At 42.3% G+C, this 22,952-nt stretch overlaps 1 protein-coding gene across 5 annotated transcripts in view; it reads left to right on the plus strand.

Moving 5' to 3' along the window:
* BEST4 (bestrophin 4) overlaps window positions 1-22,952 on the plus strand; it is a 48,104-nt gene that overhangs the window by 5,384 nt on the left and 19,768 nt on the right. The window contains exon 2 of one of the 5 annotated variants that reach the window (XM_061632830.1): window positions 4,855-10,034. The exons of 2 other annotated variants lie outside the window; for them this stretch is intronic. In XM_061632830.1, coding sequence (XP_061488814.1) covers window positions 4,855-6,095 — 1,241 coding nt within the window. In that variant the 3' untranslated portion in view covers window positions 6,096-10,034. Of the gene's footprint in view, window positions 1-1,299; window positions 1,371-4,854; window positions 10,035-21,140; window positions 22,035-22,952 lie in introns of those variants that run through there. 2 more of the 5 variants (XM_061632827.1, XM_061632828.1) reach the window with 2 other exon arrangements.

A 22,952-nucleotide genomic window follows, 5' to 3' on the forward strand; every position in this document is an offset into this window, starting at 1 on the left:
TGCTCACGTCAACAGAGATGTGGCTGCTGTTCTTTCGTGAAATTTGTTTCCTCCTGCTTTTAAATTTCTTAGGGAATAAGTCACTAATGTTAACAAGTTGCTTTAAGATTTGGAAATGGTCTCTGGACCTTTAAGGATAATAGCATGGGAAGGAAAAGCTGACATCATTGATCAGGAAGAGTCCAGGGAGGGACCCTATTCCGGCTCACCGTCTTTTAATTGTTCTACCACTGCCTAGATTCAATCAGATATCTCCTGAACGGGATCCAAAGCACCACAGCTTCCGATTCCACACAATGGCAGAAGCAGAACATTCAAGAAACACAAGTAGTGACTGGATCAGCTTTAAAATGGAAGATTATTGAGAGATACAAATTTGAAGCAATTTAGCCATTATTTCCAGTTGTATCAAAGCTTTCCAACAGTTTCCAACCTTGGTCAGCAGTGCATTTGTAGGTTTTGCCCTCTATGTTTGTAGGCAGATCTACTCTTTCACCTGCTGCTCTTTCACATTCTGTTATGTATGAATACTTGACAGGGGAGGAGGCATTTGCACAGGGCAGTTTATTTTGGATTTGGTGGTGCTCATACATGCAAGTTTTGTATAATATCCACATGATGTCGTTCTCATCAAAATGCCATTACTTTCCCATTTGATTCAGTTTTGTGGTTTCCATACAAAATCCATAAGTAAAAAACAAAAATAAAAATGTACAAATGATAAATCCAGATTGAAGGGCAGGGGATGGCTTGGCATTTTGATGAGGATGACATCATGTGGATGCTGTGTAAAACATGCATGTGTGAGCAGTAACGAGCCCACAATAAACTGCCATGTGAAAACACCATCAGCCAATACTTTCAAGTCTTTTTAGATTGCACTACATGGGGCTCTGTGCACAGGTTCTGATTAGAGTTTCCAAAGGTCTAACCATTTAAGAACTAGCCTGAGAAGGTCTTGAAAACTCAGGCAAGTCCAACCTCTGCCACAGGATTCTATTATTATTAGTACTACTGCTACTACTACCACCACCACCAGCATCATAATTATCATTTGTATAGTAATTTCAAATGTTCAAAGCACTTAATGAGCACTACCTAGTTGTAATCTTTACATTCCTGTGATGAAAGTCAGTATTATTATGTATGATAGCTATGCCTGGCAATTTAGGGAACCAGACCCACCTCTTTCTCCACAAAATGTATGAATTAAAGAGCAACCAGACTTTACAGTGCCCACAACCAAACTAGAACTCAGCACAAGTATAATGTCCAAACAGTGGTGTTCTCTTCCTACAGATCGGTACAGGATTGCAGATCCAAGTAGGAAGAATTGAGGGGCAGCAGCTGTTTTGCTCTGGAAAAGGAATGTATGTTGAAACACATTTGGAACATCAAATATATAATTTTATTTTATATTTTCAATTTTCTAACCTGCCATTCATCAGTTCATCTAGGTGGGATACAGTACAACCAAATATTCCAGGTAAAACAATATAAATAAAATGACATCCAGTTACAATAATCAAATATTGTAATATATGACATATTAGAGCACCAGTTTGAGGCTTTGCCTTCTGCCCCCCCCCTAGGAATCCACTCGTGAAAGTGCGTACATTCTAGCCCAAGGATTTCCAAACTGTGTGCCAAGACATGCCTTGAAAAATTGACCCAGTGTTTTAGATTCATCCACCACTCTGTGCTTGTTGAAGTGCAGAGGCCCAGCAGGATTGATCCTCCCTCCTTCTGCCCATATATGGGCAGTGGCAGCTTTCCAAGGGAATGAGTTTCCCTGATAGACAGGAGAGAATTCCAGAAACATCACTGTTATCCAGAAAGCCTGAGCTCTGGAGTAAAAGGGAAGACGAGTCAATGTTAGAGGCAATATTGATCATTAGGCTACCCTCCACTTGCAAGGAGTATGCTTGCTCATCTTTCTGGGAACAGATAAACAAAATATACATAAGTCTTCTGAGTGTAAGAGTAAAGTGTGCTTTCAGTTGTAATCGGGGGGGGACGACGACGACAAATCTTCAGACACAGTTCAAATCAGTCTTCTTTTCTGTCTTCCATACCATCAAAAGATTGCTACACAGCTGACAGAGAGGCAATAAATAGCACAGTTATGTGATCAATATCATGAGCAGTTCGGCCCTAAAGAAGAGTGGAAATGAGGGGTGCAATAATATATGCATTTAAAAGCAAAGAGCAGAAGTTTAAAATAGAGGTAGCATGGAGACAGAAGCCAGTGCAGTGTAAGAAAGTTATAATTAAACTAGGATTATCCAAGTAGTATACAAATTTAATTGTATATAAAAATGACTAAAATGTACATACCAATTAAAAACAACTATGCATAAAACTATCACTAAAAACAACGATGAAATCAAGAAAACATTTAAAACAAAAGTGACTAAATCAAATCTCTGGATAGGCTTGCTGAAATACAGAAGTTTTCAGCAGGCATCTAATACAATATAGGGAGGGTGTCTGCCTAATGTCAATAGACAGGGAATTCTAAGCACAGGTGCTGCTACAGTAAAGGAGTGACTCCTTGCCAGTCTGAGCTATATATTGAGGGAGAAGCCCAGACCAGAATGCACTGTAAAAATCCTATCAATGTATGCAGCTTATGACTGCCCTGAACCCATCAGCTCAGCCTCCCCCAACCTGATGCCCTCCAGATGTTTTGAACTACAACTCCTACCAGCTCCAGCCAACAGATTGGAGAAGGCCGTATTAGCCTATATCCAAGCCCAGCTTTGAGAATGCTGCTGCCTGAACCTGGTCAGTAGCAGCTGCCCTTTCTCATGCCAGTAACTCAGGACTTGGAGGAGAGCCATGCTGCTCACTGTGACTACACAGTGCCCCCAGTGACCAGTGTGGCTTGATTAAGGTCATCAATCTGTGTTGTTTTTTAGGGGGTGGTGTGCAGGTGCAGTTACGTAGCATAATCTTCCTCACAACCCTTTGTTGCCAATAAGAGAAGGAGCACTCAGCCCTTTGGCCTTTGGGTCTTGATCCTTAATAAAAGACAAGGAGGAATATTGTTCTGTGATGCCACCCCTGTATGGTGGTGACCTCCAGCGACCAGCAGGGGCACAAACTAGTGATATCATCAATCCACACAGTCACTGGAAGCTTCCAGGCAGACAGAGCTTCTCCAGACCAGGTAAGGAGGGAGAGCTCCTTGGTAAACACCACCTAGACTTATGAGGTTGTCTAGCATTAGCCACTCCTTAAATTACACCCTGTCCTCCACTCAAAGGCAAGGCCTACTTTATACTGCCATGTGGAGTGGCAGGCCTCATGTATATTTTTGCTGTAGGGGTTTGGAAGCAATCATGGTTTGAGAATTTGGACAGATAGAGTAGTTACTATTAGATTTGTCAATAAATGCTGAGTCTGGACTAGTGTAATTTGCAAGACAGTTGAAATCAGCTGTGTGTGTGCCAAGCCAGGGATGGGCCACTGCTTAGAGGGTAAAAACAGGCATTTATTACATGCTTAGATTCTGAGATTTAAACACTGGTATCTTTGATTAAAGAATCTCAGGTAGCACAATTGGGAAAACCCTTTCTTTGAAATATTGGAGAGCTGCTGCAAGTCAGAGCAGATAGCATCAGACTAGGTGGGGTAATGGACTTATTCAAGTTGATTCACACAAACAGGTAGTACTTATTTTTCCCACATGATCATGTGAAGAAAGCTTACTTTGAACCACTAGCTGAGAGACAGAATCAGCCATTTGTGTATTACAGGTCCTTGCTTTTGTACTCTGGTACATGACTTAAATGGATCACGAGTAGGGAACCTGTGGTCCTCCAAATAGTGCTGGTCCCACAGTTCTCCACTTATTTCTAGATAGGAAATAATTCTGATATTCTAGGAAGGAATGGAGTTGTCTCTTCTTAAGTCATAATTGCAAGAACAAAGAATGTCAAAATCTGTACTATGAGCTCCTTTCTCAGTGAGCTGAAACTGAGGGTAGAGACAAACTTACTGTTCTGCTGGTTCCAGTGTGTCTTCATCTCTGTTTTCTGAAAACGGGGGCACACAATGTCAGTCAGCCCCTTTTTATTCTAAAACCTGTTTGGATCAGGTTCAGTACATTTTTTTAATAAATTCAGCTTCAGACAGATTTCGCAACTGATTAGTAGATCAACCCGTTGCCCGTCCAGGTGTGGCCAATAGAAACACTTTGCTGTAGGCTCAGACAGAGACAGTGATTGACCTGGCACTTTGTTATGGGTGGTCATGAAAGACCTGAAGTCAGCAGTGGGGAAGGGAGGTGTGTCCAGCCGAGGGCAGAGTCGCTTCAAAACACTGCCAGAAAAAACATTCTTGTTGCTTTTGAAGAGACTAGTGCGCCCTCAGCCTGATACTCATTACAGGAGTCATTGGATAGGGGTGACATTTCCAAAGAGGACATACAATCCCAAATCCAGCCCAACTCAAACTTTGAAGGATTTAATTGAAAGTGTACTATTGTTAAGCATACACTGCAACTAGGGGATGGTGAGTCATTAAGAGTTTGCAGTTTTCTAAAGAAAATAGTATTCATGGTTCTTTAAAGCCTCATACAAGTTTTAATATGAATTTTAGCTCAGAAACAGCAAAGATACACCTTTTTGTATGGTCACCTGGTGCCATTCACCTATTTTTTTTAAAACACCTATACATTGCTTGTGACTTCTGTGAACAACTATTGGAATCCAATTTAGAGGCAATAGCAATTCACAGTTCATTGTCCATTACGCTTCTGAGTGAACTAAGAACAATGTTGTCATCTAGGTTCCATGCATAACATAGGCCTGTGAGAAATCACTGATGCTTGTCATATTTTTGCTTTAGGTCAAAAGAGGTGGACATTCATACTCTTTGGTGGGGTCCTATTAGCAATAAAACTCACGTTAGGAGCTTTGGATGAGACTTGCAACTGCAGCACAGTGATGGATCTCCAGGAATTCCATACCAAATTGGTTCCTGAGATGTGTTGTCTGAATCTCACAAGAACTAAAATCAACCCCTTGGATTGGAGCACCTTCGCTGGAATTTCAGGCTTGAGAGAGCTCTACCTATCAAACTGTGGTATATCAGACATTATCAAAGCAGACAACGGTTCTTCTACATTGGAGATTTTACACATGGACCACAACCAACTAAGTATGCTCCCAGACAGTTTCCTAAGAAATGCACCCAGCTTGCGTGTCATTCAGTTAGAGAACAACCAGCTCCAGAAGCTGCCCGAGTCATTCCTGAAAACCTCTGACCAAATCCAGGAGATCTACCTTGCCTTCAATAACTTGACTTCCCTTCCATCTGGGATTTTTAAACCTTCCCTCCTCACATTAGGCCTCTCCAATAACAGCTGGGACTGCACTTGCACCTTACTTGGAGACCTGGAAAAATGTCTGCCTGCACCATTTAATACTGAGATTGTTTGCAGCACCCCAAAGCGTTACCGTGGCCTGAACATCAAAGACATCCCTAAACAAGAGCTGTGCCGGATCCATAGCCTAACGGCTCTCTTCATTTGCCTACCTTTGGTGGCTGTTCTGGTTTTGGTCACCTGGTGCTTTTGCAAGCAGCAGAAGAAAACCAGCTATGCTCTCCGTGGTGGGAAGGAATGCCAGCTGGCTACAGTGGAGAGAAATGGTGCTAAAGGGTCAGGGGACCACCACTGCTATATCCCGTGTGAGGTACCTATCGCAGCTGCTGCAGAGAGTGAGAAGAACATCTTGTTGAGGAACCAAGTCTTGCTTAAACCTTCAATAGCACTATTAGGGAGCAGCAGGGACCTCTACGAGGAAGTGGAGATCAAACTGGGGGCTTCTGATGATTCCTTGGTGCTGGCCAATGAGGAAAGTCTTGACCAAGACAAGTCAGGATCCAAAAAGCTGATCACTGCAGAGGAGGGTTTCACAGGTGGAGAGTCTGAAGCTGAGACAATGAGTGTGACGGATGTTCTGAAGGATTCAGCTGACCGTGAGAAGCTTTACATGAACCAGTCAGTAGATTATTATAACCTGGTTCCTGGGATTGAGCTGGAGGACTCTGACCACATGGAGTATGAGAACGTTGACCTTTACTGAGGCTGCTTGTTGATGCTGAGTGGTTTAAATGTTCATAAAGGCTAACTTTTATCCAGTCTATTTTAGGGGCAGGACCACCAGCACCCGGCATTATGCAAACTCCCCAATAATGAGAGTTTTCTTGTAAATGATTCTACATTCTGGGCTTTGTTTCTCTGTCTTCTGAGCCTTCGGAATGAGGTATATGTTATTATTAAGCATAGAAGAAAAATTGTATTAGGGAATGACAGAATCTGTTCCAGTTTTGGGATGATGGATGGACTGTATGAGCTGCAGTTTCTAGCCCTTTAATGTAACAAATGTTAACATTTTACACTGCAGTTTCCAACAGAAGTCAGGACTTCTCATGATTCAGCCTCCTTCCAGGAAGTATGGTGTATAGAACACAAGGCTTGGCTGGGGAGGGGACAACATGAAGCCTGCCAGCCCTATACAAGCAGGGATAGTGGTTGTAAACTGGCACAAAATAATGGCTGTGCACAGTATTTTTTAACGTGTAATTTTGTTTTGAGAACGTTTTGGCCTATAGTTATAAGGTATATCCCTACATAGCTTTGCCTAATACTTCCACCTAAATTCCCAACCCCCTACTCTTATCTACTTGCTTGATGCGTGGGGTGGTCTCTGCACTTTAGTCTCCTTCCCTGGGAAACACCAAACCTGATGGAGTTTGCTTTCTAGGAATTGTCTCAAAGTTATTTAAGAGCTCCGTTTTCCTGTACAAGGAGGAGAGGGCCATCTAGTGGAAAATTGTGCACACAGTCGCTCTTCTTTCCGCCATCCTTTTAAACATTTGAAAACTTTCTTAAGAGTATTTCTACTACATTCAATTAACATTTCTCTGATCTAAGTTAAACATATCTATTTCCTTCTGTTTGTTCTCATAGGCTTGCTGCACATGTAGTTTGATCTGGGGTGGCAGGTAGGTGGATGAATAGTCCTGCCTCTTGGTTCAAAGATGGCTCATTGACCCATCCCAGTTTCATGATCCAACAGCCATGCATCACAGAAATTTCAGTGGCGTACAGGTTAACTGAAATTAGAAAACAGAACAATTGGATGCATAGTACAAATCAATATATGAAATTCAACACACATACACATTACCTGCTTTGTCTTCTCCTCTTAGGATTGGCAGGACTCAGTGCTGCAGTTGCCAGGAGAAGCTGCAGCAGACAGCATTCCCCTTCAGAGGGCCTGCCCTTCCATTAGCCAGAGTGAGGCAGCCACCTCAGGTGGCAGATTCTGGGAGTGCAGATCAGTGGTGGTAAGGTGTTGGTAGACAGAGCTGTGCGTGCCAAGCAGGCTGCCCTGTGCTCCCTGAGCTAATCTGCTGCCCTCAGGTGCAATGGAGAATACTGAGCTGCCACCGAGGTTGAAGTAAAATTCAGCTGCCAGTCTAATCTAATTCTGTATGTAGAATGAAGGGGGGTGCACCATCTTTTCCTGTCCCTCATGAGGCAAAATGACTTGGACCAGGCTGGCCCCATCTATGTAAGTCTCCAAAGTGCAAGAGACTTAGTCAGGGGAGAGAGACTTCAGGCCTAGGGGGCAAATGTGGCTCTCCAGGCTTCTTATTTGGCTCTTGAGACTCTCTCCAGGCCACACCCCTCACCAGCCCCACTCTGTACCCTCCTCAAGTGCTTTTTGCCTGATTCAGTAACTGTGATAAGGCCTCTTTCCTGGCTGGATGGAAAGATGAGTGTGTGGGTGTGTGTAGAAACTTCTGGCTTTCATATGATTGGCATGTAGCCTGTGGTTCAAAGGGAAGAGTGGCATGCGTTGCTCTGCCCACTTTTGTCTCAGGCCCAACCCACCGCTGGTATACAGCTCTTGGATGGCTCCCACAAGGGGATGTGGTCCTCAGGCTGAAAAAGGTTCACCCTCCCAGACCACAGGTGTGCAATTTGCAGCCTTATTGTATGCTCCCCCCAAGTTCCCTCCCCATTAAAATGGGCTTTAAATATTATTTGCTTTCCTTGCTGCTCCACTCTTCTTGCTGAATGGGATGTGAGAAGCTGCTGGATGCGGAACAGAGTGGCCCATTTTCTTTTAGCAAAGTATCTTTGAAGTTTGCCCTTCAAAACAAAAGAAATCTCTTGCCCTCAGTTTGCTTCCGCCCCAGGCCTGACTCCAGACTGGGCTTTCAGCATCCACAGGTGAATGTCTGAGCTCAAACTTGCACTCTCATGCTGGAAGCCCCTTGCTTTGTTTTACAGTGATTGCCGTAGCTGCCTTTTGTAGTTAGTCGTTTGGGCTTGAGACTTTGTAATTGCTAGAGTCTGCTTGACTCTCTTCTCCTGTGTACCTTGAGGCTGGAATCTAGAAGGTCAGTTTTGTTGTTGTTCTTTGTATTTGCAAGGAGCTAAAGCCATTTATCAGAGGATAGGGTGGCTAAAAAAAAAAACTATACAAGCAGCTGTTTACAGAGAAGGGGGCAGGAAAGAGAGAAGGGGAGAAAGGAGGGGGGAGACAGCAGAGTGATAAAAGCAATCCTGTCTAAAGAGGGAGACATATTTCCTTCTTTTGAGTGCCTTTCAGACTTCCTCTAGCCTTGTCAACTGCCATTGGCCCTACTCACCGCCAGATTTGGCTCCACCTACCACTGACATGCAGCCCTCAACAGATTGGCCATGAGGGAATGCAGCTCTTGACTGAAAAAAAGTTGTCCACCCCTGGTCTCGACATAACAGTCTTATGCTTCCTGACCTACAGCCCACATAATGTCACTTGTCTGTCCACTTCTCTCATTCCTTTGTACCAATAGTGCACACTGTCATCTGCCCCAAAGCCCTGCACAATGTTTTCTCCCAGTCTTGTTTTCATCCCTTTGGCTCTATCTTTGATTCATTTTCGACAGACTGAGAGATACCCCCAAAGTCCTCTCTCATTAGCCCTTTGGTTGCCCCCGTTGTTTGTCTCCTCTACCCTATTCCTTACCAATAGCTTCCTTTAGATTCCTGTTTATCAGTGCACTGTCTATTTCTGTACCCTTCATTCTGCCACCACCTTGGCTCTGGGCTCTGTACTCTGTACTCCTTTCGCTTCACTACCTTTAGACCTCTTCCTACTCCAGCTCCACAAAACTGCTCCTGTCTCTAGGACCAGTGTGAAATTTTTATCTCGGTCAAACCGACTATTTTGCCTTCCCTCACAGAAGCAAACATTTTGACAGCTTTGTTGCCTGAGCAGTTGGAATATTTGTCACATTACACCGACACAGTCAATCAATGTTGGAGTTTTTACTGCCGTTAGTACAGGAATAGATTACCATGCTTCAGTGCCTCCACTGTAGGACCCATAGGCACTTCTGCATCTACCTAGAGGCACTATGCTGAATTACGAGGTATTTTAAATCCTAGAACTGAAAACAGGTTCCAAACCTAAGCCCTTGTGAGCCCTGGTTCTAGCTCCTAACAAGACTTTAAAAGGGCCAAGATGCTATAGGGCAGTTTAATTCAAAAGTCTAGAGGAAAGCTTTTTTTAGTGTGTCATAATGCTTCCAATATTCACAAGTAGACATGTGAAAGCCTGGGGAAAAAACAGAAATATTTAAAAGAAAGTGTTTCCTGACCATTTTTTTCCAGTTTGGGAGAAAAATGAGGAACCCCCCCTCCATTTTTCCAAGCCTTCCCCAAGCCTTCACATTTCCATTCACAAGGGCCAGGGTGTGTGGGGTGTGTGTGTGTGTGTGTGAGTTAGAATAAAGCTCTACTTACCAAAGAGAGACTGACATTTTAACTCTTCATAGTCATAAATAACAATACAATGAATGTAAAAAGATATATTATCTTCCAATCTATCTTTTGCACTAAACTATTCAATCTATATTCTTATTGGGCCATGTCCCTTTCAAAAATAGAAGAAAATATTATCGGGGGAGGGGAATGTAAATAAAGTGGAATAAATTGTTATGTTCTGACTTTTTTTGAATTTAACAAGGATGAAAAAGCTTGTGCTTGTTTTGTCTTGGTATCACATGGGCAGAGCCAGCCCAAAGCATTTTGCCAACTGAGGTGGACCAGCAAATGATGCTCCTCCCACCTCTACCGGTTCCCCCCTAAATGTGTACGTATGCACACACACACACACACACACAGCTGCTGCTGCTGCTGCAGTGATTGACTTGTTGCTGCTTGCTTCTCCTCCTGAAGCCTTTTTGCTGCACCCGTCGCTCAGAATGAGGCACTGTAGAGCAACCAGGTGGGACTCAGCTATAGAAACCCCACAGTGACAAAAACTGTTAGAGTTGCATCCAAAAAAGACATGGCTTGAGCTGAACAACTTTCACTCACACAATGAAACTTCCTCTTCCCTTCCTTCCATGGGTCCCCCACCACCACCACCATAAATCTGCTCCAGACGGTTAGGGGAACCCTCCAAAGGTGCATGGGGGGGGAGTGGGAGGAGAAGTTCTGTCACACAAGTAGTTCTCCAACGGCATCATTAAAGTCAACCCTTAAACTTTAAACAGTTATTGCTACTGCAGCAAAGTGGTGGTGGTGCTCCTTGGTAGCTGCAGTACCAGCAGCAGCTGTCGTTTTTCTCTTGGCATTCAGTGCCGTGGTGGCCGGTGGGTGTTGCATGGCACACGTTAATCCAAGAGTGAGGTTTCCAGCAGTGGTAGGTGGGGGCCAGCAGGAAGCAGGCACTTCCTCTCTTGCTTGTCCTACTCCACCACCTGAACCAAAAGGCCCAATTTGGTTCATGGTAGGGCCAGCCCTGTAAGATAAACAAATCTTTGCATCAGGACAGTTGCAGCTGTTACAAATTCGCTCATGCACCTAAAAGCATGGGATTTTTTTAGTGAAGGCATAGTTAGTTAACTTGCACACCATTGAAGCAACACATCACATTCCATAGCCTCACATCTTGTCCTCATTTACAGCTTGCGCTCACACTTTCCCTTGGTCTTTCAGTCCAATTTTTATTATTATTCCCTTAGTTTGTCCAGTGACTAGAGAAGGATACTGGGCTTACAACCATTTGCAGGGTAGTCCATTTTTCTTATGGCTGCATTGACCTATAGGGATGGACCGGGGAGACACACAGGGTTTTATGACAAGTATGTACTATATCCTCCTCTTTGGATGCACACCTTAACGTGGTGAGGGGGGTTGAGTGTGTTGAAGAAGCTGAGAGCAATGCCGTCAGGAGTCTAGACCAAGAGGCTAGACTCCTAGCAGGGGCACCCAAGGCAGAATGGTCAAAACTGAGAAACCAAACTAAGATGCATCCAAACTCAGAGGAAGGCAATGGTAAACCACCTCTGAATACCTCTTACCATGAAAACCCTATGAACAGAGTATCCAAAATGCAACACGAGATAGTGCTGGAAGATGAGACCCCCAGGTCAGAAGGCACTCACCGAGTTACTGGGGAAGAACAAAGGACAATTACGAGTAGCGCTGTGACTAATGATGCAGCTGGGTCAAAGCCAAAAGGAAGCCCAGAGGCTGATGCGCACAGATGCGAAAGGAGAGTCCGGAGTTGTACGAAGCACACAATAGGAACATGGAATGTGAGAAGCATGATCAAGGGAAAGTTAGAGATTGTCAAGCAAGAAATGGAATGTATCAGTGTTACAATACTTGGCGTGAGCGAACTAAAATGGACGGGAATGAGACATTTCCAATCAGGCAGCTACAAAATATTTTATGCAGGAAATGAGAAATTAAGAAGAAATGGGGTTGCTTTAATAGTGAGAAGTGATGTAGCAAGAGCAATTAAGAGCTACAACGCAAAGTCTTAGTGAGTGATAATGAGATTAAATGGGAAACCTATCAACATAACCATCATCCAAGTCTATGCTCCGATGGCAAATGCAGAAGAAGATGAATTGGAGAGATTTTACGCAGAAGTACAGGAAGAAATTGATCACACACGAAAACAAGATGTGCTGATAATCATGGGGGATTGGAATGCAAAAGTAGGGAACAGAGAAGAATTAGGAATTGTGGGGAAATGGGGCCTAGGAGACAGAAAGGAAGCAGGAGAAAGACTTATTGAATTCTGTGAAGCCAATAATTTGTTTCTTGCCAACACATTTTTTGAACAACCGAAAAGACGACTATACACGTGGACATCACCAAATGGTCAATATAGGAATCAAATTGATTATATAATTGGTAGCAGAAGATGGAGAAGTTCCATACTTTCTGCAAAAACAAGACCAGGAGCAGACTGTGGTACAGATCATGAACTGGTCGTATCGAAAATCAGAGTAAAGCTAAAGAACACCAACAAAACAATCATAACACCAAAATACAATTTAAATAACATCCCAGAAGCATATAAAGATCAAATAAGGAACAGGTTTGAGGCTTTAGACTTAGTTGACAGAGAACCAGAAGAACTATGGAATGAAGTCAGAGACGTTATCAGAGAAGAATGCAAAAAAGACAATACCTCTAGTTAAAAAGAGAGAAAGACCCCAATGGATGACTGAAGAAAGTCTTCAAATGGTTAAAGAGAGAAGGAAAGCAAAAGCAAAAAGAGATAGAAACACAGTCAGAACCCTAAATGCAACAATACAGCGACTAGTACGTAGGGACAAAGAGAACTATTACAATAGTTACTGTATAGAAATAGAAGAGGACAACAAAAAGGGTAGAACAAGAGCCCTGTGCCAAAAGATTAGAGAAATGAAACCAAGAGTAGGGATGTTGAATAATCAACAGGGGAACACACTGACTGACCGAGATGAAATAAAAGGAAGATGGAAGCAATACACTGAAGAACTCTATAAAAGAGATGACAGGATGACAGATTCATTCACAGAGGAACCATATGATGAAGAACCAGAAATTTTAGAATGTGAGGTGAAAGCTACTCTTAAAACACTTGGAAGAAACAAATCACCAGGAATAGATGGCATACCAATAGAGTTGCTACAAGCTACTGAGACTGAATCAGTCCAAATTTTGACTAAAATCTGTCAAGAAATATGGAAAACTAAACAATGGCCCACAGACTAGAAGAGTTCCATATACATCCCAATTCCAAAGAAAGGGGATTCCCGGGAATGCGGTAATTATCGAACTATTGCCTTAATATCCCATGCAAGAAAAGTAATGCTCAAGATTCTACAACAAAGGCTCTTGCCATATATGGAGCGAGAAATGCCAGACGTCCAAGCTGGATTTAGAAAGGGAAGAGGTACCAGAGACCATATCGCAAACATACATTGGATAATGGAATGGACCAAGGAACTTCAGAAGGAAATCACCCTGTGCTTTATAGATTACAGCAAAGCCTTTGATTCTGCAGATCATGAAAAACTATGGAATGCTTTAAAAGAATGGGGGTGCCACAGCATCTGATTGTCCTGATGCGCAACCTATACCCTGGAGAAGAGGCTACTGTAAGGACAGAATATGGAGAAACCGATTGGTTCCCCATCGGAAAGGGTGTGAGACGGGTGTATTTTATCACCCTATTTATTTAATCTATACGCAGAACATATCATATGGAAAGCAGGATTGGACCAAGAAGAAGGAGGTGTGAAAATTGGAGGGAGAAATATCAGTAATTTAAGATATGCAGATGATACCATACTACTAGCAGAAACCAGTAATGATTTGAAACGAATGCTGATGAAAGTTCAAGAGGAATGCACAAAAGCAGGACTACAGCTGAATGTCAAAAAGACTAAAGTAATGACAACAGAAGATTTATGCAACTTTACAGTTGACAATGAGAACATTGAACTTGTCAAGGATTATCAATATCTTGGCACAATCATTAACCAAAATGGGGACAATAGTCAAGAACTCAGAAGAAGGCTAGGACTCGGGAAGGCAGCTGTGAGAGAACTAGAAAAGGTCCTTAAATGTAAAGATGTATCACTGAACAATAAAGTCAGGATCATTCAGACCATGGTATTCCCAATCTCTATGTATGGATGTGAAAGTTGGACAGTGAAAAAGGCGGATAAGAGAAAAATCAACGCATTTGAAATGTGGTGTTGGAGGAGAACTTTGCGCATACCATGGACTGCAAAAAAGACAAATAATTGGGTGTTAGAACAAATTAAACCAGAACTATCACTAGAAGCTAAAATGATGAAACTGAGGTTATCATACTTTGGACACATAATGAGAAGACATGATTCATTAGAAAAGACAATAATGCTGGGAAAAACAGAAGGAAGTAGAAAAAAGAGGAAGGCCAAACAAGAAATGGATTGATTCCATAGAGGAAGCCACAGACCTGAACTTACAAGATCTGAACAGGGTGGTTCATGACAGATGCTCTTGGAGGTCACTGATTTATAGGGTCGCCATAAGTCGTAGTCAACTTGGAGGCACATAACAACAACAACAATATGTACTATATAGTCCAGAGCTGTTATCCCAAGAGTGATTTATGATAATTTTTCTCCAACTATTTGCACATGGATACTTTTCCTCTTACCACTTTATAACAATGGTTGATTCAACTGGAAAGTAAAGGTGTATATTACTGTAGTCTCCCTGCTCCTCCTTCTATGTCTGTAGTTTCTCATTTTAGCCAAAAATGACCTCAGCAGAGGAGAGAGGCAGCATCAGCCTTAGGCTATAAACACACTAGTCGCCAGATCAAAGCGTTTCCATTAGCCACACCTGGAGGAAAAACAGGTTGATCTGCTGATCAGTTATGCAACCTCTGTGAAGCTGAATTTTTTAAAAACAGGTTGCTCCCACCAGGTTTTACAGTCAAAAGGGGCAGGGTTGGACTAGTGTCATGTGCCCTCATTTTCAGGAGAGAGGTGGGGGCATACTAGAACTGGCAGAACAGTGAGTGTGTTTCTATCCTTATTTTCAACACAGTATCTAGAGACGGATGTTAATTTAGTTACCTAATCTGGGCTTGAATTTGCACTTTTGCAACCCACTGAGGTAAAGTATAATCAGTCGTAAAGACCAGTCTCAAGATTTACATTGAAATGAATCAGTTTATTGATACACAATACTGCATTCAGAAAATATCTTCATTATTATGATTATATTATGATCACTGAAGAAAAATAGCATTATTAAGAAAAATACAATGCAGTAATATATACTTAGAAAATAACTTGGATGAAGAATGCATAAGGAATATCCTTATCATTGCATGTCAGAGATATTTGAATGAGAATCCTAGGGTTGCTATCCTAACTGAAAATGTGACCGCTTTCTTTTTATATGTTATACAAAACTACCCCATCTAGTTTTCACGAAGTGTTTCTAAATTTCCTAGTGTTTTCAAATAAAGTTCACAGTTACCCAGGTCTCTCCAGGTGAGTGAATGAATTTGAGGTGTGTAGGAGAGGGAGAGTGCACATAAATGAGACTCTGAACATCTTCTTATATTGATCAGGGACTGGACCAGATTTGTTCCATCTTTTCCATCAATTTATATAGGCGAACCTTTGTGAAGTGTAGATCATGGGCACCCATAATCTAGGGGAAAGTGTAACTGGGATCCCTCATTTCAGATGGGTCCTTATGTATTCCAGCATATTTTTCAAAACAATCCAATCATGTTATGATCCCACATTTACTGTGACAGCATTTGTTGCTGTCTTTAGCTTCTTATTAGGTTTTTGTTGTTATTATATGCCTTCAAGTCGATTACAACCTATAGTGACCCTATGAATCAGTGACCTCCAATAGCATCTGTTATAAACCCTGTTTAGATCTTGTAAGTTCAGGTCTGTGGCTTCCTCTATGGAATCAATCCATCTTGTTTTGCCTTCTTTTTCTACTCCCTTCTGTTTTTCCAAGCGTTATTATCTTTTCTAGTGAATCATGGCTTCTCATTATGTGTCCAAAGTATGATAACCTCAGTTTCATCATTTTAGCTTCTAGTGATAGTTCTGGTTTAATTTGTTCTAACACCCAATTATTTGTCTTTTTTTGCAGTTCATGGTATGCGCAAAGCTCTCCTCCAACACATTTCAAAAGAGTTGATTTTTTTTCTTATCCCCTTTTTTCACTGTCCATCTTTCACATTCATACATAGAGATCGGGAACACCATGGTCTGAATGATCTTGACTTTAGTGTTCAGTGATACATCTTTGCATTTGAGGACCTTTTCCAGTTCTCTCATAGGAACATAAGAACATAAGAAGAGCCTGCTGGATCAGGCCAGTGGCCCATCTAGTCCAGCATCCTGTTCTCACAGTGGCCAATTAGGTGCCTGGGGGAAGCCTGCAAGCAGGACCCGAGTGCAGGAACACTCTCCCCTCCTGAGGCTTCCGGCAACTGGTTTTCAGAAGCATGCTGCCTCTGACTAGGGTGGCAGAGCACAGCCATCATGGCTAGTAGCCATTGATAGCCCTGTCCTCCATGAATTTGTCTAATCTTCTTTTAAAGCCATCCAAGCTGGTGGCCATTACTGCATCTTGTGGGAGCAAATTCCATAGTTTGACTATGCGCTGAGTAAAGAAGTACTTCCTTTTGTCTGTCCTGAATCTTCCAACATTCAGCTTCTTTGAATGTCCACGAGTTCTAGTATTATGAGAGAGGGAGAAAAACTTTTCTCTATCCACTTTCTCAATGCCATGCATAATTTTATACACTTCTATCATGTCTCCTCTGACCCGCCTTTTCTCTAAACTAAAAGCCCCAAATGCTGCAACCTTTCCTCATAAGGGAGTCGCTCCATCCCCTTGATCATTCTGGTTGCCCTCTTCTGAACATTTTCCAACTCTATAATATCCTTTTTGAGATGAGGCGACCAGAACTGTACACAGTATTCCAAATGCGGCCGCACCATAGATTTATACAACGGCATGATGATATCGGCTGTTTTATTTTCAATACCTTTCCTAATTATCCCTAGCATGGAATTTGCCTTTTTCACAGCTGCCGCACACTGGGTCGACATTTTCATTGTGCTGTCCACTACAACCCCGAGGTCTCTCTCCTGGTCGGTCACCGCCAGTTCAGACCCCATGAGCGTATATGTGAAATTAAGATTTTTTGCTCCAATATGCATAATTTTACACTTGTTTATATTGAATTGCATTTGCCATTTTTCCACCCGTTCACTCAGTTTGGAGAGGTCTTTTTGGAGCTCTTCGCAATCCCTTTCTGTTTTAACAACCCTGAACAATTTAGTGTCGTCAGCAAACTTGGCCACTTCACTGCTCACTCCTAATTCTAGGTCATTAATGAACAAGTTGAAAAGTACAGGTCCCAATACCGATCCTTGAGGGACTCCACTTTCTATAGCCCTCCATTGGGAGAACTGTCCATTTATTCCTACTCTCTGCTTTCTGCTTCTTAACCAATTCCTTATCCACAGGGGGACCTCTCTTCTTATTCCATGACTGCTAAGCTTCCTCAGAAGTCCTTGGTGAGGTACCTTGTCAAACGCTTTTTGAAAGTCTAAGTACACTATGTCCACTGGATCACCTCTATCTATATGCTTGTTGACACTCTCAAAGAATTCTAATAGGTTACTGAGACAGGACTTTCCCTTGCAGAAGCCATGCTGGCTCTGCTTCAGCAAGGCTTTTTCTTCTATGTGCTTAGTTAATCTAACTTTAATAATACTTTCTACCAGTTTTCCAGGGACGGAAGTTAAGCTAACTGGCCTGTAATTTCCGGGATCCCCCCTGGATCCCTTTCTGAAGATTGGCGTTACATTTGCCATTTTCCAGTCCTCAGGCACAGAGGAGGACCTGAGGGACAGGTTACATATTTTAGTTAGCAGATCAGCAATTTCACATTTGAGTTCTTTGAGAACTCTCGGGTGGATGCCATTCAGGCCCAGTGATTTGTCAGTTTTTATATTGTCAATTAAGCCTAGAACTTCCTCTCTCGTTACCACTATTTGTCTCAGTTCCTCAGAATCCCTTCCTGCAAATGTTAGTTCAGGTTCAGGGATCTGCCCTGTATCTTCCACTGTGAAGACAGATGCAAAAAATTCATTTAGCTTCTCTGCAATCTCCTTATCGTTCTTTAGTACACCTTTGACTCCCTTATCATCCAAGGGTCCAATCGCCTCCCTAGATGGTCTCCTACTTTGAATGTATTTATAGAATTTTTTGTTGTTGGTTTTTATGTTCTTAGCAATGTGCTCCTCAAATTCTTTTTTAGCATAGCTGCCCTCCCCAGTCCTAGCCTTCTTCTGATTTCTTTACTATTGTCTCCATTTTGTTTAATGACTGTGCCAAGGTATTGATAACCCTTGACAAGTTCAGTGTACTCATTCTCAACTTTAAAGTTACATAAATCTTCTGTTGTCATTAGTCTTCTTGACGTTCAGCTGTAGTCCTGCTTTTGTGCTTTCCTCTTTAACTTTCATCAGCATTCGTTTCAAATCATTATTGGTTTCTGCTACGAGTATGGTATCGTCTGCATATCTTACTGATATTTCTCCCTCCAATTTTCATACCTTTGTCTTGGTCCACCAAGGTCTTACACTGACTGTTACTGTGATTCACAAAAGTTCCAAGCAGTTTATACTGATCAGAGCTTTGCCATTATTGTTGTTTGTTTTGGTTCATCATGGATGCTCTCATGTTTGCTGAAGTTGGTAGTTTCTTTTGCTTTTAGCAGGGCCAAGACCCACAACAAGGACCCCAGTAGCACATCTAGCTACAGTAGCACATAAGCATGACAGGAAGCCTAAGGAGGATTGCTTGACTGTGCATATGCATGGATCAAGATTGTAGATATACAATGCTCTGCCCAGAGAACATTAAATGAGGATTTTGAGTGAAGCAGGTGGTAGGTGCTCATTGCACAAATAATTTGTCTGAAATGCAGTGGTCAGTAAATGACCAGGAAGAAATTCAGCAAGTACAGGTTTATAAATCACTTGATATGTACATAGCTTATTAATTTCTGCATGATGTATCAACAAAGGTATACTGCCATACCACCTCAGTAACGTATATTAAATGTCTAGCCAGACATTCAACAGGTGCTTTACTAATGTCTCACTACATTTGCAGAAAATGCTCTGTTCATCAAAGGTAGTGAACTATTGCATGCACTCTGTCCCACCAGGCAGTAGTGGTGATTGAACTTGGGATCTTCTCCCTCCAAAGCAGATGCTCTGCCACTGACATTCACCTACAACGTCAGGCCACCACAACTGAACCTAACACAATTCAGACTACAACTGTGTCACAACTACTGTAGATTAAATTTGGTCAGCTCTGCCTCCATACTTCCTCAGGTTGCTCCCTTGTTGGAACTAAATGGGGGAGAAACTCATTGTAAGTTTTGAAAGGCATCGCTTAAATTGTCCAGCAGTCATTAGACAGCTGAAGTCTGAAACAAGAGGGACCGATGGGGCCCAGGGATGAGGACGGTAACCAGGATACTTTAATAATGCAGAACAGCTGACAAATTAGGTTTAGATCAGCAACATTCTGCTTATGAGAAATGATTTAAAGGCTTCCTGCAGTTTAATGAGACAACAGGTGGTCTTGGGTACAAAGTGCAAAGTTCCAAGTTAGTGTCAGACCAGAACAAGCATAGGAAACTGTCTTAGAGTCAGATGATTGCTCCACCTAGCTCAGTATTGTCTACACTGCCTGGCAATGGCTCTGCAGGGTTTCAGGCTGGGAACATTCCCAACCTTATCTGGAAATGCTGTGTACTGAACCTGGGATCTTCTCCCTGCAAAGCAGAGGCTCTACCACTGTCTGAGGTACAAGCCTTCCTCAAAGCAAGGGAGAAAGGTCTCCTGAAGGATGGATTTACAAGCAGCAATAACCATTGCAAACCAAGCCTCCGTCCCTGTGGGATAAATTTATGAGACTACAGAGCTGTAAATTCATTATCTGTGTAAAGTCCAGTTATGTTTCCCAGGGGAATTCTTATAGAGAACAGATTTAATCCATTCTTCAGGTACTACTGTTAGCACCAGTTTGACAGCGACTGAAGTGGGAGTCCATGAACGTTGATGTAGATCTGCTGCAGGTGTTTCTGATTATTCTCCTTGTTCATTCCTGCCTTTGGCAGGACATTATCTGATGCAGGTTAATCCATAGGACTTTTCAGATGTTCAGTGGATGAGGGAGGAACTGAGATCAGACCCACTGTCCCATGTGTTTACCTGAAGATCTGAACAAAATTTATGCATGTACAATTTTACACATATAGGGCCTCTCTAGAAGTCCCTTTTTTGTGTACATTCATGATGTTTTGTGCTCATGATGCTGTTGGGTGGTCATACACAGTCCTGCTTTCAATGCTACTTGAGCTTGCAAAAGTTTAGGGGCAGTCACATTGCTTACTTTATTTCCAATCAGTGCATATCCAACTTCCAGCAGAAATTCCATAACCTTTCATGCCACAAATGCTTTTTTTGGGGGGGGGGTGTCTGGTGCTATAGCCCCCCTGGACAGCAGTAGCGTAGTAGCGCTGGGGAGAACAATTACTAAAACAGAATAAATACACCACTAAGGCACCTTCTGCAAAGTTCCTTGTATTTATGGATTGGGTTTGTTTTTTAGGCTCTGTTCAGACCTTCTGATGAATGTGTAGAGATCAGGAGAGGGACTATAGATATGATTCCAGTTCCTCCATCTAATAACATGTTGCCGAAAGCACCGATCAGGAAGGAGTAGACAAGGTGCATATTGGAAACGCCCACAAGCAAGAATTAATTAGCTTAGAATAACAAGTAAGACCTGTAAGAAAATATTGTAGTGTGTCCCTGTCCCCGAAGAGAAGCTCTAGCCTGGAGCAGAAGCCTTATAATTCTAAGGTCCACAAGCTGGAAGAGGTTCCTAACTATCAAGGAACATTAACATTCTTTTGCTAAATCACTGGCCATTAATTAACAGAGATCAAGACAGCTAAGGTCACATCAATGATTTAACAATATACATATATTTATGTGGCTATGTTCTTTATAGGCATATGTATATGCTAATCCTGTAAAATGGAACATGTCCCCAAGGCTGCATTCAGGGAACAGCTTCCCACAATGATGGCTGTATTAGTTTGGAATTGTGGAAACAGTTCCAGAATAAAAAAGGTGCATAATAATCATGATTTTTGTGCAACTACCACCTCTGGCGAATCTCTGTTTGGAGCTGTGCCACTCAGCAAACTTTACTAATTCCCCAATCTGTCACGTGGACTAGCAGACATCCACACAGGCAACAGCATACTCAACATGTGGCTTGGAGTAGTATTGGTGTGATGTATAGGCATACCTGGTGCCCTGAACCATGACTAGTCTTTTGAGTTTTCTGTTTAGAGACATTCACCACCTTGAATTCCTTTGAGGAAAGGTGGGATATAAATGTCATAAATAAAAATGCTGCATCTATTGAGGGCTTAATATTACCTAAAGCTCAGCCTGGTAGCCTGTTTTCCTGCTTCTTTTTAGTTATTGGTAGGGCTTTCCTGCAAGTTTCACAAAAGTGAATTATAACCATGAACTTCATCTGTACATTTATATAGTTCCCTGTTCTTGGGCTACTAATAGCCTCCAATCTATCATTCTAAGCAGCCTAATTTATTGACGTAAGATATTTAAAGGAAAGCTTTTCTGCTTTCTCGGCATTAGTGGGACCATTACAGCCAGCCTCAGCCACACTCCCAGGAGAGGTAAGAACTTAGTCTAGCTTCTTTTCATCAGGGCAGTATTAAATACAGTTACTACTCCCTCCCCGTGAACAGAGCTGTTGTGCCTTTGCATGATAGGTTGAAATATAATAGCTACAGAAGTCGTAGTATCTAATGCTGCTTTCACCTGCTGAATGTCCACTTAATAAGCCAAAGGTAGAGGAGATCCCACACATACAGGCAGCTCCAGCACTGAGTTGACCATGGCTGTGGCCCTTCATTCCTCCTTGTGGCCCAGCTGTTTTCTTGGAGAACTTTGCTCTAGATTGCCTGGAATTCTGTGCTCCTTCAACTTTGTGACACTTGCAGTATAATCTGAAACATGTTTATACAGAAGTAAAGTGTGTTGACTTCAATGGGACTTACTTCCAGGTAAGTGTGCATAGGAAAAGGAGGTTGTCTTATGCTGCCTGCTACATGTTTATGGGCCTCCAAAGTTGACTTACTCTCTTGTCTGTCTCCTATTTGCCTTCTTGGGGCACCATCCTGATTTAGCTTGACAGTAGTTGCTAGTTAGGGACTCAAAAGGGCAGGAAAGCTTCCACATCTCTCAAGACAGAGCTAACTTCCAGACATGAGGTAGTGTCGTTCTAGTAATAGTTAGGTAGATAGCCCCTGATGATGCTGTTAAAGTTGATACTTGTATTGAAGTTGAAACTTGTATTGCTTCCACATTAGCCCCTTTTCTATGTAGTATCCAGTTTTCTAGCAGGTTTTGTGTGTTTGGTAATAAAATGCAGTTGCACCTGTGTGGGCAGGCAATGCACAACTCAGATTTTTAACTGTTCTTGTGACTTTAATTAAATACTTCCTTCCTATCTACAAATTTAGCCTGCTTTACTGATTTCCAATGAACATGATTGAGGGATTAGTGATAAATTGCCTGTTTCTGTGGTCTAACCATGGGGCAAAAGGCAAGTACCAATACTCAAACGTCCAATGGGTTGCCATGAATATGATAGCCTAAGCCTCTCAACTAATAGTTTTCTAAGTCCTTCTCGTCATTAGCTGAAAGAATGGTACACATGCTATATTATGTAAAGAATAACATTCAGTAATGCTTTGCTGTAGAATATCTTATTCTGCATTCAACAAGAGCTGGTGCAAGACATTGTGCCACCTGAGACAATGGATGGCTTCTACCTCCTCTTCTTCCTCCATTGCCTCTCCTTCTCTCCTCCTCACCCACCCACCAGCTCAATCATCCACTCACTGTTGACAAAGCGGCAATAATGTGAGCACTCTCAGCCCCACTCCGAGGAAGGAGTCCTTGCTCATAGCAAGGCATTG

Source organism: Rhineura floridana, chromosome 6 (assembly GCF_030035675.1).
Source record: "Rhineura floridana isolate rRhiFlo1 chromosome 6, rRhiFlo1.hap2, whole genome shotgun sequence".
In the NCBI taxonomy this organism is placed as follows: domain Eukaryota; kingdom Metazoa; phylum Chordata; class Lepidosauria; order Squamata; family Rhineuridae; genus Rhineura; species Rhineura floridana.